This window comes from Benincasa hispida, chromosome 1, assembly GCF_009727055.1.
Source record: "Benincasa hispida cultivar B227 chromosome 1, ASM972705v1, whole genome shotgun sequence".
Classification (NCBI taxonomy): domain Eukaryota; kingdom Viridiplantae; phylum Streptophyta; class Magnoliopsida; order Cucurbitales; family Cucurbitaceae; genus Benincasa; species Benincasa hispida.
Window position 1 is genome coordinate 31,025,298 of NC_052349.1, and position 10,670 is coordinate 31,035,967.

The 10,670-nt window shown below is 37.3% G+C and overlaps 2 protein-coding genes across 7 annotated transcripts; one reads left to right on the forward strand and one right to left on the reverse strand.

The window, feature by feature from the left end:
* Positions 1–245: 245 nt before the first annotated feature.
* LOC120088794 (metal-nicotianamine transporter YSL3-like) lies at positions 246–4,940 on the forward strand. 4 transcript variants are annotated; one of them, XM_039046242.1, is made up of 9 exons: positions 246–405; positions 621–846; positions 965–1,371; positions 1,600–1,772; positions 1,856–1,953; positions 2,270–2,404; positions 2,493–2,682; positions 2,788–2,902; positions 3,097–4,245. In XM_039046242.1, the coding sequence occupies exons 3-9, from the start codon at positions 1,005–1,007 to the stop codon at positions 4,029–4,031; spliced, it is 2,013 nt and encodes a 670-aa protein (XP_038902170.1). In that variant the 5' UTR covers positions 246–405; positions 621–846; positions 965–1,004; the 3' UTR covers positions 4,032–4,245. The 4 variants fall into 4 exon arrangements, with proteins under 4 accessions (XP_038902170.1, XP_038902176.1, XP_038902165.1 ...); XM_039046248.1 differs by lacking the exon at positions 246–405 and adding an exon at positions 4,532–4,940 and having other exon boundaries at positions 417–846; positions 3,097–3,983; XM_039046237.1 differs by lacking the exon at positions 246–405 and having other exon boundaries at positions 418–846.
* Positions 4,941–5,646: 706 nt separating this feature from the next.
* On the reverse strand, positions 5,647–10,024 carry LOC120084620 (GTPase-activating protein GYP7-like). Of its 3 annotated transcripts, XM_039040441.1 has the most exons (6): positions 9,622–10,024; positions 9,354–9,524; positions 8,847–8,982; positions 8,690–8,739; positions 7,419–7,472; positions 5,647–7,284 (listed from the first exon to the last, which is right to left on the reverse strand). In XM_039040441.1, the coding sequence occupies exons 1-6, from the start codon at positions 9,774–9,776 to the stop codon at positions 6,027–6,029; spliced, it is 1,824 nt and encodes a 607-aa protein (XP_038896369.1). In that variant the 5' UTR covers positions 9,777–10,024; the 3' UTR covers positions 5,647–6,026. The 3 variants fall into 3 exon arrangements, with proteins under 3 accessions (XP_038896369.1, XP_038896363.1, XP_038896358.1); XM_039040435.1 differs by lacking the exon at positions 9,354–9,524; XM_039040430.1 differs by having other exon boundaries at positions 9,354–10,024.
* Positions 10,025–10,670: the final 646 nt, after the last annotated feature.

Sequence of the window (10,670 nt, forward strand, 5' to 3'; positions counted from 1 at the left end):
ATTGTTTTTATATTTTTATTATAATTCTACATTTTAAAATTTTAAATTCAAAATCTAATATACTGAAAATATATTCATGTTATTTTCAAAATTTATGCGGTTTGAATCACATATTCCAAAATAATATTATTAAATTGAATGCAGACAAATAAATAACAAAATACATGTGAAAACATGAAACAGAAAATAATTCTATCAAACATGTCCCAAGTATTTTTATCTAGAGAAGTAAGCCTCAAGTGCGCGTGGTCGCTTGCCAATTACAAGAAGTGACGTTAGAAAAGAAAATATCATTGATCAACCAAAATTAGCTCCATCTTAATCGTTCAATATTTGGTTCAAATTTTCTTCATATTACATCATCATGAAGTGTCGTAATTTGGGTTCGCCATGGCCATACAAGTTGTGAGTCACTGCTCTTAATCCTCAACTCTTTTTACTCTCTACTTTTTGGTCCAATCTTCTCCGATCTCATCATTTTCAATACAAACCTAAGTCAACTTTCCATTGTTTGTTTGTTGAAGATTTTCCCCCTTTTTTCTTTAAAGGGTTTGTTGAAGCAGTTGCGGTTGTGTAGTACAAAAATCAATTTCGAGTTATTGTACTTTTTTTTTTTGCAGTACAAACCATATTTTGATTTCCCACTCTGGCTGCCTCGGCTGTTATTGGATCATTTGACTATAAAAAAAAATTGGGGATTGTTGTTATTCTGTCATGTAATTGCATTGAGAGTCAGCAGAGATGACTAGAAGATTGAAAATTCATCCATTTATTTGAGTATCTTGGTCTGAAAAACAGGCAAAACAACTGTCCCCAAGTCAATAGTTTTGAATTTTCATCTATAAGGTATGTATTTTTAATGGGGTTGAATTTGTTGTCTTTATTCTCAAATCTTATATTATATCGAACTATTTAAGCCTCCCCTTTTTGGGTTCTTACTTGCTTGAGACAATGAAAATGGTAGATAGCTGAATCTGATTGGATTGAAGAGTTTGATTATTCAAATGGGGAACTCAAACATAGAAGAAGTGCAAGAAATTGAAACTGCTGAAAGTATAGAGGAAGAGAAGACTCATGATGAGGCAGAAAATGTAAAAAGAATTGCGCCTTGGAGTAGACAGATTACAATCCGGGGTGTTGTTGCAAGCATAGCAATAGGAATTATGTACAGTGTAATAGTGATGAAGCTTAATCTTACAACAGGTTTAGTCCCAAATTTGAATGTCTCTGCTGCTCTTATTGCATTTGTCTTTATAAAGACATGGACTACGTTGCTTGAGAAAGCTGGAATTGTATCCACTCCCTTTACACGGCAGGAAAATAGTGTAATTCAGACATGTGCCGTGGCTTGTTACAGCATTGCTGTTGGAGGTAAGACAGCTATGTGCTAGCCAAATGTTTTTGCCATGGAAATGCTTTGTTTTTTTTTTTTTTTAGAATGTCTTGAATATGTTATCTGGTGCTTTGAACGATTAATGGCCAAGACACTGTTAGTTAAAATCTCTATATCGATTTCTCTAGTAATCTTTACATTTTATATGTTCTTTATTTGTCGATTTCATAATAGATGTGTTTGATATTTCAGTTGTTGTTATGTAGGCGGCTTTGGATCCTACTTGTTTGGTTTGAGCAGGAAGACATACGAGCAAGCAGGCGTGGACACAGAAGGAAATGCTCCTGGAAGTACCAAAGAACTTGGAATTGGTTGGATCACTGCCTTCCTCTCTGTCAGTAGTTTTGTTGGACTTCTTGCCTTGGTTCCCCTTAGAAAGGTATACTTCTTTCTGAGAGAAGTTATGTGGTTGAGAACTTTGGATGGTTGGTTTTATTAATGGTGCCTTCAGTTGTACTGCAGATCATGATTCTAGACTATAAATTGACTTATCCAAGTGGAACCGCAACTGCTGTTCTCATTAATGGTTTCCACACACCAAAAGGAGACAAGATGGCGAAGTATGCAATCCCTCGTGGCTCTTATATCTTTTCCTAATCAAAATATAATCTTTAAAATTAAGCCCCTTCGGTAACTATTTTGTTTTTGCTTTCTATGTTTTGTTATATGGATGTTAGGAGTATTTTCAAAATAAAAGCCAAACTTTGAAAACTTTTAGTATTGTTGTTTTTTCTTTTTCTGGAAATTAGCTAAGAAATCAAATGTCGAAATATGAAAACAATGAAAACCATGAGTAAGGAGTTCTTAGAAAAAAATTGTGTGGAACTTGATTTGAAAGCAACTCAAAAGAACTTCTTTCTTCATTTCTTTGCCCAGGAAGCAGGTTCGTGGATTCATGAAATACTTTTCATTTAGTTTTCTCTGGGCACTATTCCAATGGTTTTATTCTGGGGGAGAGAAATGTGGATTTGCACAGTTTCCTACATTTGGATTGAAAGCTTGGCAAGATTCGTGGGTGCTCAACATCTTGCCTATTTGCATCTTCTTTTCCATACTTGAAATTGGCTTCCGCCCTACTGATTGGCAAAATATTTTGCAGGTTTTACTTTGATTTCAGCTTGACCTATATTGGAGCAGGGATGATATGCTCCCATCTTGTGAACTTGTCGTTACTTCTTGGTGCAATTCTTTCTTGGGGCATAATGTGGCCCTTAATGAAGGGACTTAAAGGGGAATGGTATCCTGGATCTCTTCCAGAGAGTAGTATGAAAAGCCTCAATGGTTACAAGGTATAAAATAGGAAATGGGGTGTTTATTTTACACAATCTCAGGACATCATAATTAAAATTTGTACTGAATTCTGTTTTCTTGTCCCCTTGCTTGGTTTTGTGCAGGTATTTGTATCAATTGCTTTGATACTTGGAGATGGGCTTTATCATTTCCTTAAGATTCTGTATTTCACTGGCTCAAGCATGTATGCAAAAGCAACCAACAAGAAGCTGAAAACATGTAAATTGATGATTCTATCCTTCAATTTGTTGTGTCTGCTCTATCTTAGCAAGTTACTTCTCAGCTCTCACCACTTGTAGCAATGTACACTAGCTTAATGCATAATTCTGCAACTTGTGCTGGGGGATGATAGTAGATGTGCCATTCCCAAGTTTCCTTTCATTAATTATGACATAGTGTTTTCATGGATGCAGTCCCGGATGATTCAATCCAAACTTCTGATGATCATCGACGAAATGAAGTGTTCTCGAGAGATGGTATTCCGATATGGGTGGCAATCACAGGCTACATCTTCTTCTCCATTGTCTCTATCATTGTTATCCCAATCATGTTCTCGGCGGTCAAGTGGTACTACATAGTTGTTGCCTATACTTTGGCGCCGTCTCTTAGCTTTTGCAATGCATATGGTGCGGGTCTAACTGATATGAATATGGCTTATAACTATGGGAAAGTGGCTCTGTTTGTGCTTGCTGCCATGGCTGGTAAAAATGATGGTGTAGTTGCAGGACTTGTAGGTTGTGGTTTGATCAAGTCTATTGTTTCCATCTCTTCTGATTTGATGCATGATTTCAAGACTGGCCATCTCACACTTACATCTCCAAGAGCCATGCTTTTAAGCCAAGCTATTGGCACAGCCATAGGCTGCATCGTAGCTCCTCTCACATTCTTTATGTTCTACAAGGCTTTCGATCTCGCCAACCCAGATGGTGAATACAAGGTCCCATATGCCATCATATATCGAAACATGGCTATTTTAGGAGTTGAAGGTTTCTCAGCTCTGCCACAGCATTGCTTGCAGTTGTGTTATGGGTTCTTTAGCTTTGCCATAGTAGCCAACTTGATGAGAGATCTTACCCCTAAAAAAATCGGGAAATGGATCCCACTGCCAATGGCCATGGCTGTGCCTTTCCTTGTTGGGGCTTATTTTGCGATCGATATGTGCGTGGGGAGCCTGATCGTGTTCGTGTGGCACTATCTAAATCGTCGAAAGGCTGAATTGATGGTTCCGGCCGTTGCTTCTGGTTTGATATGTGGAGAAGGTTTATGGATTCTCCCTTCATCAATTCTTGCCTTGGCTAAGGTTCATCCCCCAATCTGCATGAGTTTTTTCTCTTCCAGTAAAAGTTGAATCTAGAAAGAGCTTTGTAGTCTAGAGTTTAGACCGAATTTTATGCATATTCAAGATGTAGAGAAGCTGCAAACTCTTGATAACTTTTAGAATGCATCAAGTTTCAAGCAGATAAAAATATTGCAGCTATCTGTTACTGTATGAGTTAGAACTTAATAAAATACTCTGACAAATTGAATCAAACTGCATCATCAAAACATACTCTTCACCGTAACCTTGTATTCATTCTCTTTAACATCTTTGGATGAATGCTTTACAATTGAGTTTGATTCTGTATGGTTTTTCATTCACTGTTGCAAATTACTAATCCTATAGTATTCATTCACATCGAAACCTGTTTCAATTGTGTCCACCATTATCATTGACCGGATATCGCAATATCATTATGTTCAACTATGCATGAATCATCGCAGCATCGAAGGCGTCTATGTTGTTTATTTGGTTGTGTGATTATAGTTTGAATACATGTAGACTAAAATCGGTTAATTTTGATGTCAAAGGCAAAGGGGCATTAATGAAGACCACTGCTCAATTCAGAAATTTTGAGAAAGCAACTCATTGTGGAAACTGCTGGTTACTATGGGAAGACCTTGCAAGTTACCAACACCAACAAACTTTTCAATGACAATTAAACAGATGGAAAGCAGGCAAAAGTTGAAAAAACTGTTCACACGAGTATAAAAATTGATGCTGTAGAATTTGGTCGATCGCCAACTCCACCGAACAATTTTGTCTGAATGACCACATTGATTTGACCAAGAATCTTTAGGATGAGTTTGGACCATTTTTGTGAGACATGAATTGAGATCAATCAATTAACTGACATTCAATTCTAGTATTTAAGAACATTGATGTATTGTTGGGGTTGTATCGTCAATTATGAAATAAACATTTTGAAAATTGTGCCAATTCCAGATGCTCATGTTCAAAATTGTGGAAATAAAAACAAAAAGAAATGTTATCGATTAGAGTTTGGTCAATAAGGATCTTTTACTGCATATCATATTCAAACCTCACCATTGTATTGTTGAACTGAGACTTCTAAAGACGAACGAACAATTTTATTATGACAAGATTTTAAAATGTTAAAAAAGTAACTCAAAAAAAAAAAAAAAAAAATCTTTCAGAATTCATTAAAATAGTTTTTATTGATCTTTCCCGACCAAAATTAACCCCGATGTTGAAATAAAAAGTTTACTTCTTTTCATCGCACATCTAAATCATCAATTTTTTTAGCTTTCTCGGTAAAATATCGAAATTGATCTCAACTAGAATGAAAGAAGAAAAACTATTTCAATGAATTCTCCAAACAAGTACGAGTACTAACTATGAAAGATAAAAACATTTTAGGATTATTTTTGACAATATTTTAAGATTATTTCTAACCATTTTCAAACTTCCATGGCTTACCTCGAATACTAGGGTTAGCAATAACTTCTTCACACAAAAGGATTAGACAGTTTGAAAGAAGTTATCACATAGTCAAAAACAGGGGGAAGAAAGGAAAAAAAAAACCCTCAAAAGATATCTACTAAACCACTTGAATATAGATCTTGGTCAACTGGAAACAGATTAGAGGTACACGAGCAAGATTAACAAAAAAATTAACTCATCGATCGAGAACGGAAGTTATGATTATTACTCCAGCTAAAAGATACACCAAGAACCAGATATTTTCTAGTATTCAAAATTCATTTGACTGGTGCATCCCAATACACTACTCCCGTTTACTGATGTTACGGCAGCCACTGTGAAATAGATGAAGGGTGAGGATGCAATATAATGCCAATTATATAGTGATTCATCATTAAAATCTGTCAGTACAACTTCATTGAGCTTCAGTGAGCTATTAAGAAAGTGAGCAAAAGAAACATCCTGCCGCCTGCTACCCCCTCGAATAAGCAAAGGGATGTGCTTTCTCGGAGCAGAAGCCTAGAGATACGGATCCAGGCAGAAGAATGGCATGTAAATTAGCAACCCAACATGATCGAGCATTTACTCGTCAAACGAAGTTTCAATCTTCTCATGGAGGGTGACCACTAAATCATGAGCATCGTCTAATAGTTTCCATACATCGAGTTGCCCAGCCATGCTGTTGCATTCCCTTATAATTTCGTCCATGCTGTTGTATTTCTCTATAATCAATTTCCTCTTCTGCAATACTGAGGCAGCTATTGCATAGAGCAGCAGATCCTCCGTGGGTGGGGCTCGCTGCCTAATTCTGCTCCAAGCTGATTTACCTACACCAGCTCTAATAGCTGCCTGATCAGCCCACATCACCTCCCAAAGGCACAGCGTCTGTTCAAATGTTAATTCCCTTCTAAACAGTACCACAACCATCCTATAAACGAAAAAGCAATCCTCTGCTTCGAGGTCTTGCAGGTGTCTGTAAAGGTGGGAGTCCTTGAATTTGATGATTCTAGATACAATGTTCAGTTGCTTTCGAATTCCAACCTCATCAAGCCTAAAGTTATGCCGAGCTTTCCGCATGAAGCCTACAAAGCACCAGAATGCCTCATGATCTTCAGTTATCACCGTGATTATAGGAGAAAGCAGATCACTCATTCCTTGGCAATACCCAATTTCAGGATCATATAGAGCATATGCTTCAAGAATAGTCACTAATCTAGCAGCGTGAAAGATTCTACAGGACTCTAGGTGATCGTAATCTTTCAAACCAACAACCTCGGCACAATGTCTAGCCTCATCATCTGATACTGCTGCTAGGGATGGTGCGTAGGCTATCCATTCTGCATTTGCACGTACTGCATCAAGGCGGATGATCCGCTGCCATGTTGTAAAGTCTTCATTACAGCGAAATTTGGATGTAACCTCTGTTACCAAGGGAGATGAATTGTTGGAAGTGAACTCAGGATCATTGTCCTCTCTACCATCAGAGGAAGGGAATGTTTGACTAACTTCAGGGTCCTCAGAAGAATCTGAATCAGATGATTCAGTATTTAGAACGGAAGCATCAGCATCGACACTTGTCATCCGTCTAGAGCTGTCATCCTCTTCCAACAAAACCCCCGAGGTTCCATCCAAGTATCTAAAGTTTGAGGCCTTTTCGTCACTATAAATAGATTCTCTAGCACTAACCACATCTTCCAAAGTAGGAGAGTCATCACCATGAGCAACATGCTGATTGCCCCCTTCCTTGTTGCAGTTCATCTCATCATCATCCAACTTTATACTCTCAGCCCCAAACTTCAGTAAAGATCGGCATTGTTTGCGAAGTCTTTCATATTCTTTCCTGCATTGTATATGTTGACCGCCTTTAAAGTTTAAAATGCCAACTCAGAACATAGCTACAGGTGGGTAAAGTACCCCCACAAACTTATCCAAGAAAAATAAAATGAAATAATACTAGCACTATAGAACATATACCTCTTCTGTACTCTTACGGCATCTCTTTCTTCTTCAGAACTGCTCAAGTCATAGCTGTTGAAGACACAAGTAGTTATGTCAATACATATTTCTCACACCACATGATGCTGAACAATACCATTGCACACACATAGCATAGCAGCACAGCAAGTATGACCATATAGCATGACGTGAATCTTTATTACACTTGACTAGTTCTATAGAAAACTGAACAATATTTTTATTAAAAGGAAAAATGGCGAATGTATTGTAGCAGAAGGGGAAACCATCTAGGGGCTATAGGTAAAGACAGCCCCCACCCAAAAGACTACAAAAGCAATGCCTTCAGATTGTTTAAAAAAAACGAAAAAACAAACAAAAACAAAAACATAAGAACAAAATATAAGATGAATGCATGCAAAAGAGAAAAAGTTATACGGTGAAGAAGCATCAGAATGCAGCATCCGTTTTATTTATATACAGAAATAGCTCTATACCTAATTACCCATCTACGTTTATATGATACATACCTATGTAACACACTCTCCAATTTTAACCGATCATTGATTCCAAAACACCATGATCAAGCGTCCAAGTAGTAAAACTTCAAACCTTTTCATTATACTTTAGCATTGCAGACATACTAGGGCACACTTTTAAACTCATTTGGACATATTGACACTCAGACATTTATTGTGGTTAGAGCAAAGTATACCCTTGCTATTATATAGTACAGATGGCATATGTAGTGTTTAGCGAGAGAGTGGGAAACTGAATAGAGTGGATCTCAAAGAGACATTTAGCTCGCACAGATATGCAATACAAAGAGGATGAGATTGAAGAAACCACAAGGATGATGATGATGATACAATAGCAAGAATAATGAACTAGATAGAAAGAAACCTGTATCAAACCACTGCTTTCTTGCCCACACACAATGGTCAAAAGGATAAAAAAGCAAAGGAGAGAAGACCAGCCAAATCAATACCCAAGACCCAAGAGTCCAAACTTTATGTTTTCAACTCAAAAAACATTTGAGAAGGAAAATTTTGGGAAAAATCGGCATACCAAACTAGATTAGCTCATTCAGATTACATAGCCACACAATCTAAGGTTTTGAATTAAAATAGCTCATATATTTGTGTTAAGAAAGATGATGCACTTTGTAAGCAACAAGAGGAAGAGGAACCCAGCATTGTAACCAGATCCCCAACAGACTAAAAAACAAAAATGTTGTGTGTACATAATACAAGAGAAGCATATGCAAGATACAAAATGAGGGGGGCACTTACAATCCAAGAAGGAACGGCCAGACCTCTGCTCTAATACTTGGATCTACACCCTAGTAAAAATCATCAGATCAAAATCCAATTGGTAAATATCTCAAATTTATGAAAGAACTTGTAGCTCCTGAAATAAAATGTGTGAGACAAAGTGACGTTTACTCACTCCACTGCGAACTTTCTTCAAAAACTTAATGCCACCATCTCTAAGTTTCCCATCTGGTGTAAACAAACCCCTCCATTGTTGCGGTGAAAGTGCGTGCTTCCTTTTCTTGCGTGACCAAGGTGATTTAAGGCGTCCCCTGAGACAAGGTTAATAGAGCAAAGTCAATTAATTTTAATATTATCCAATGAAATGGCATCTCCTCCGTATGAACAAGGATGATGACACTATCAATTCACCAGTTATAGTTTAAGAAATAAAAGATGAGTGCAATGATCAAGTGCTCTAAAAGACCGAAGCAAACTGGAGATTTAGATAGTAACTACACGACGTGGGGAAAGGAACCTGAACGTACTCGAGAAATGAAACATGGAACTAAGACAACCTAAACATCTAGATTGAACAAAAAGATGAAGCCTAGAAACGAAACGCCGAAGATCTGTTTGGAAAACTAGGTTAAAGTTTAATTTAGAGCTGAATAAGAGAAATGGGAAGGAAAGAGAGACTCACCGATCAGAGGAGGAGGAGGAAGAAGAAGCCGGTGAAGAGGAAGTGACAACGAATAGAACCGAACGCAAATGAACCCATGAGGAAGAGGCTGAGGATGAGGAAGATGAGGAAGAGGGAGGAGAATTGGAATTCGGATCCGGAGAAGAGGAAGTTGGAGTTCGTTTAAGAGCTCTCATCTACGGAAAATTGACTAGTGGAGGAAAATGGAAATGAAATCTTTTGGTTGGAAATTGTGGGGAAGAAGAGAGATTTGTGTATTGGGCTTTACCTACTGGCAGAGTAGAAGAGAACGACGACCACAGCGAAGCCGGCCAAGGCGGTGACCGCGACGGCTGCATTGGGGCGTGCCACCGCCATCATCTGGGAGAAGAGGCCGCCGCCGACGCCGAAGGAGGGGGCGATGTCGGTGCCGGAGGCGATCATAGAGGGGGAAGAAGATACAGATCTTGGTGCCTTAACCTTGGCAGAACTAGTGTGGACCTTGGAAAGTGAAGGTAATGGAAGTGGAAGCTATGGAAGGCGAGGGCATGGGGTTAGGTTTAAGGAGTTGCGAGAAGAGAAGAGAAGAGAAAGAGAGAACTTGGTTTTCTTTTATTTCTCTGTAGATGGAGAATTCAGAAAAATGGAGATGATGATGATGATGATGAAGAAGAAGAAGAAGAAGAAGAAACACTCACAAACTGGATTACTCCGTCAACAAGTCTCGTCCCTCCCAGATTCTTTTTAACTTTTCCTAATCTAATTCACGGATTATTGCCCAAAACGACGCCGCATCATCATCATCATGGTTCATAATTCATAATACATATCCAACCCTCCCATTTTCCTATTTCAATTTTTAAGGGTGGTTTTCAAATTAAAAAAAATGAAGCGATTTATTTATAAATATAACAAAATAACATTATCTATAAATGATAATAGATATTTACAATATCTGATAAATGTCTATGTGGTCTATCGTCCACTAATTGATGTATCTATCATTGATAGATAGTGACTTTTTGCTATACTTGAAAACATTTCAAAAGTTTTATCATTTAAAACAATTATTTTTTTTAATAATATAATGAGAAAAATACAAGTCCTTCCATCTAGAGTGTGTTTGGAATATATTTTTCAAGTGTTTAATTTAAAAAACAAGTCATTTGGGAAGAAATTAAAGTTTTTGACAACTACTCAAAATAACTTTTGATCTATCTGTTATTATCAGAAGTGTTTAAATAAAAATGATTTTTTGAAAAATACTTTTTCTAAAGTCAATCTAAATGGGCCCTAGCTTTTATTTTCATTAAGTAATTGTTTTTTTTTTTGTTTTTA

Bases quoted from the DNA above. Each gene is read 5' to 3' on its own strand.
- LOC120088794 (XM_039046242.1), top strand. From the start codon at position 1,005: ATGGGGAACTCAAACATAGAAGAAGTGCAAGAAATTGAAACTGCTGAA. The intron at 1,773-1,855 runs GTATACTTCTTT...GTTGTACTGCAG, and splicing joins CCTTGGTTCCCCTTAGAAAG to ATCATGATTCTAGACTATAA. The intron at 1,954-2,269 runs GTATGCAATCCC...TTCTTTGCCCAG, and splicing joins AAAGGAGACAAGATGGCGAA to GAAGCAGGTTCGTGGATTCA.
- LOC120084620 (XM_039040441.1), bottom strand. From the start codon at position 9,776: ATGATCGCCTCCGGCACCGACATCGCCCCCTCCTTCGGCGTCGGCGGC. The intron at 9,525-9,621 runs GTAAAGCCCAAT...TCCGTAGATGAG, and splicing joins CTCTTCTACTCTGCCAGTAG to AGCTCTTAAACGAACTCCAA. The intron at 7,473-8,689 runs GTAAGTGCCCCC...TGTCTTCAACAG, and splicing joins TGGCCGTTCCTTCTTGGATT to CTATGACTTGAGCAGTTCTG.